The sequence below is a fragment of the Montipora foliosa genome, chromosome 8, assembly GCF_036669935.1.
Source record: "Montipora foliosa isolate CH-2021 chromosome 8, ASM3666993v2, whole genome shotgun sequence".
Lineage (NCBI taxonomy): Eukaryota > Metazoa > Cnidaria > Anthozoa > Scleractinia > Acroporidae > Montipora > Montipora foliosa.
This window is the reverse complement of record NC_090876.1, coordinates 30825477-30827976: the sequence shown is the minus strand read 5'-3', so window position 1 is coordinate 30827976 and position 2500 is coordinate 30825477. Positions and strand designations below refer to the sequence as shown.

Sequence of the window (2500 nt, the reverse complement as noted above, 5' to 3'; positions counted from 1 at the left end):
AGCCGGACCAATGTGGCCTAGGAACGATTCCCGGATTCGATGGCACATGTGGGTTGAAATCGTTGGTTCTCTGCTCTACTCAGAAAGGTTTTCTTCGGGTATTCCGGTTTCCCTTCTCCTCAAACTGAAAAACCAACAGTTGATTTGACTTGTTCTGATTTCAGTTGATTTATAGTCTCCCCAATTAGTAGAGCACGCGTGCTCGGCTAAATGACCTTGAGACTTAAATAAAGTTGTTATTATTATTATTATTATTATTATTATTATTATGATCATCATTATTATTATTATTATTACTATTATTATTATTATTATTATTATTATTATTATTATTATTATTATTATTATTATTATTATTATTGCAATTTTACTATTACTATGACGACACCTAATCAGCCGTTAAGTTCGTTATTCTTGGTGCCGAACTGGACTACCGCTGGGGATGAGAATGTTTAGGTGGTTTATGTTCATTGGGGCAACAACCTTTGCAATGAATATCGCACCAAAGATTTCATCCTCTCAGCAAGGAAGAAATACGGTTTACGAGGAAAGGGGAGTTTCTTTAGGAAGAGACTTAAGGATTTACACACCTTTGAACGTCTGAAGTGTATGGTTTATAAATTATGCTTGTGCTTCCATCACTGTTTACTTGGAATTTCGATACCGTATCCGCGCATGGGTAGGTACTTTGAGAAACTGATTCAGTATTATATTGGCACACCTTGGTGAGAAAACAAGTAAAACAGTACACTTGACACTTAGTGCGATTTCAATAAGACTGAATTTTAGGCAAGTATAAAGCATACAAAAGTAACTCACTGAAAGAAAGCACGTTTTGACGTTGGGAGAGATAAATTATAGACCTGAACCCAGTTATGGATTAATGGAAACTTCAAATTCCAGACTATCACAGGTCAAAGGAAAGTTTTCCCAAGACTCTGAAGGCTGGTTTACACTGCGACATAAGCATAAGCATAACGAAGTTCGCACATGTTGCATAAGCATAAGAAAAGTGACATACGCAAGCGCAGTTAGCTCCAGAAAAAACAAGCTGGAGAATGGGACGTGCAACGTTTCCAAAATGACGGAAGAAGAAGAAATTCTCCTCCTACTATACTCCTTCTGCTTCATAGAAGAAGACGACGGCGAAAAGACAGGGAACAAGAAAAAAGAGGAAAGAATAAGGAGACTCGGGAACTGCAACCAGCGGATGGTGATTTGGCAGGGATAATTGCCAACCGCCCCAGCATGCCAAGTTTCTCGTAAAAGAAAACAGTACCTTCGGACGCCATCTTAGGCACTATTAACTTAAATATCCGTTGGCATCAAAAACAGCTGACACCTCGGTTTTATGCTTATGTTTATGTTGCACCCGGTTTACATAGTCATAGCCTGTTCCAGGCTCCCAGATAGTTGGGAAAGAAAAAAAAATGCGTGCGAAAATGAGTGGGGGCTTGGGGTTGTTTTCGTTTTCGCGACTATCTGGGAGCCTGGAACAGGCTAACACAGTTATAAACGTGACGTAAGCATAAGCATAAGCATAAGAAAATGGAACGATTCCTTTTTCTAATGCTTATGTTTATGCTTATGACTTAAACTTTTGTTTCCCTTCAGCATAAAGTTACATTTTTAAGACTTTTTAAGATTCGGCTTGTATTAAATCACGGATTATTGTCAATGAATTTTGAAACTGAACTGAGCCAGAGAAAAAAATAGCAAATGTTTTCTGACATAATGAAGTTTATAAATCTAAATCGCCCCAAAAATAATACAAAAAATTGGCTTGAATTTGATACAGCTTCCGTTATATTCAAGGAAAATATTTGAAAATTTATATTTAACTTAGCAAGCATATTTGCCCTTGATACTTGAAACAGAAATTTCACTCCTTCATGTTCCGAAGTTGCAACAAGGAGAATACAGGGGAGACTATCTAAGGTAAGAAACAGAAATGGTAATGTATAGCATTCAAGTAAACCGTTAAGTTTCCAAGTAATATTCTCGACACCATTCGCGTTTTTCATGCCTGGGACAGTATTTCGGCAGGCTATAAAACCGGCCTTCTTCAAGTAAAATATATAAGAATTCCAGAAATCCGTAAAATACTTTCTAAGCGCAGTGTTTTCTCGAAAACTATTTCGATTTGAATGCTCTTGAATGCCGACCAACGCCAAAAAACAGCTCAGAAATAAAATTAATTTTTACTTGACGTCTTACCTTAATGATTCGATTTAACGCCTTCCTTCCGATAAGCGCCCCCTTCCGAATAAGCGCCCCCATTCTTATAAGCTCCCCTATTTTGAGAAGCGCCCCTATTCTAATATTATTACAGCGCCTTCAGAGTACGTATCAAACGTAGTTCATCTTCCTTTAATAGCCGACATACCGTACGTAATAATGCATTACAAAGACAGTGGTCTTCGTCTGAGTTTCTCAAGTGCTATGTCCATGTAAGTACATAATTCCTTCAAACGAATAATGTCTTCTTCAAATTTTGCGG

The 2500-nt window shown here is 37.6% G+C and overlaps 1 protein-coding gene across 1 annotated transcript in view; it reads right to left on the bottom strand.

Annotated features, from left to right (window-relative positions):
- The window catches only part of LOC138013183 (uncharacterized), a 49097-nt gene that overhangs the window by 16616 nt on the left and 29981 nt on the right, over positions 1 to 2500 (bottom strand). Inside the window, exon 3 of the mRNA XM_068860200.1 lies at positions 591 to 721. Coding sequence (XP_068716301.1) covers positions 591 to 721 — 131 coding nt within the window. The remainder of the gene's footprint in view (positions 1 to 590; positions 722 to 2500) is intronic.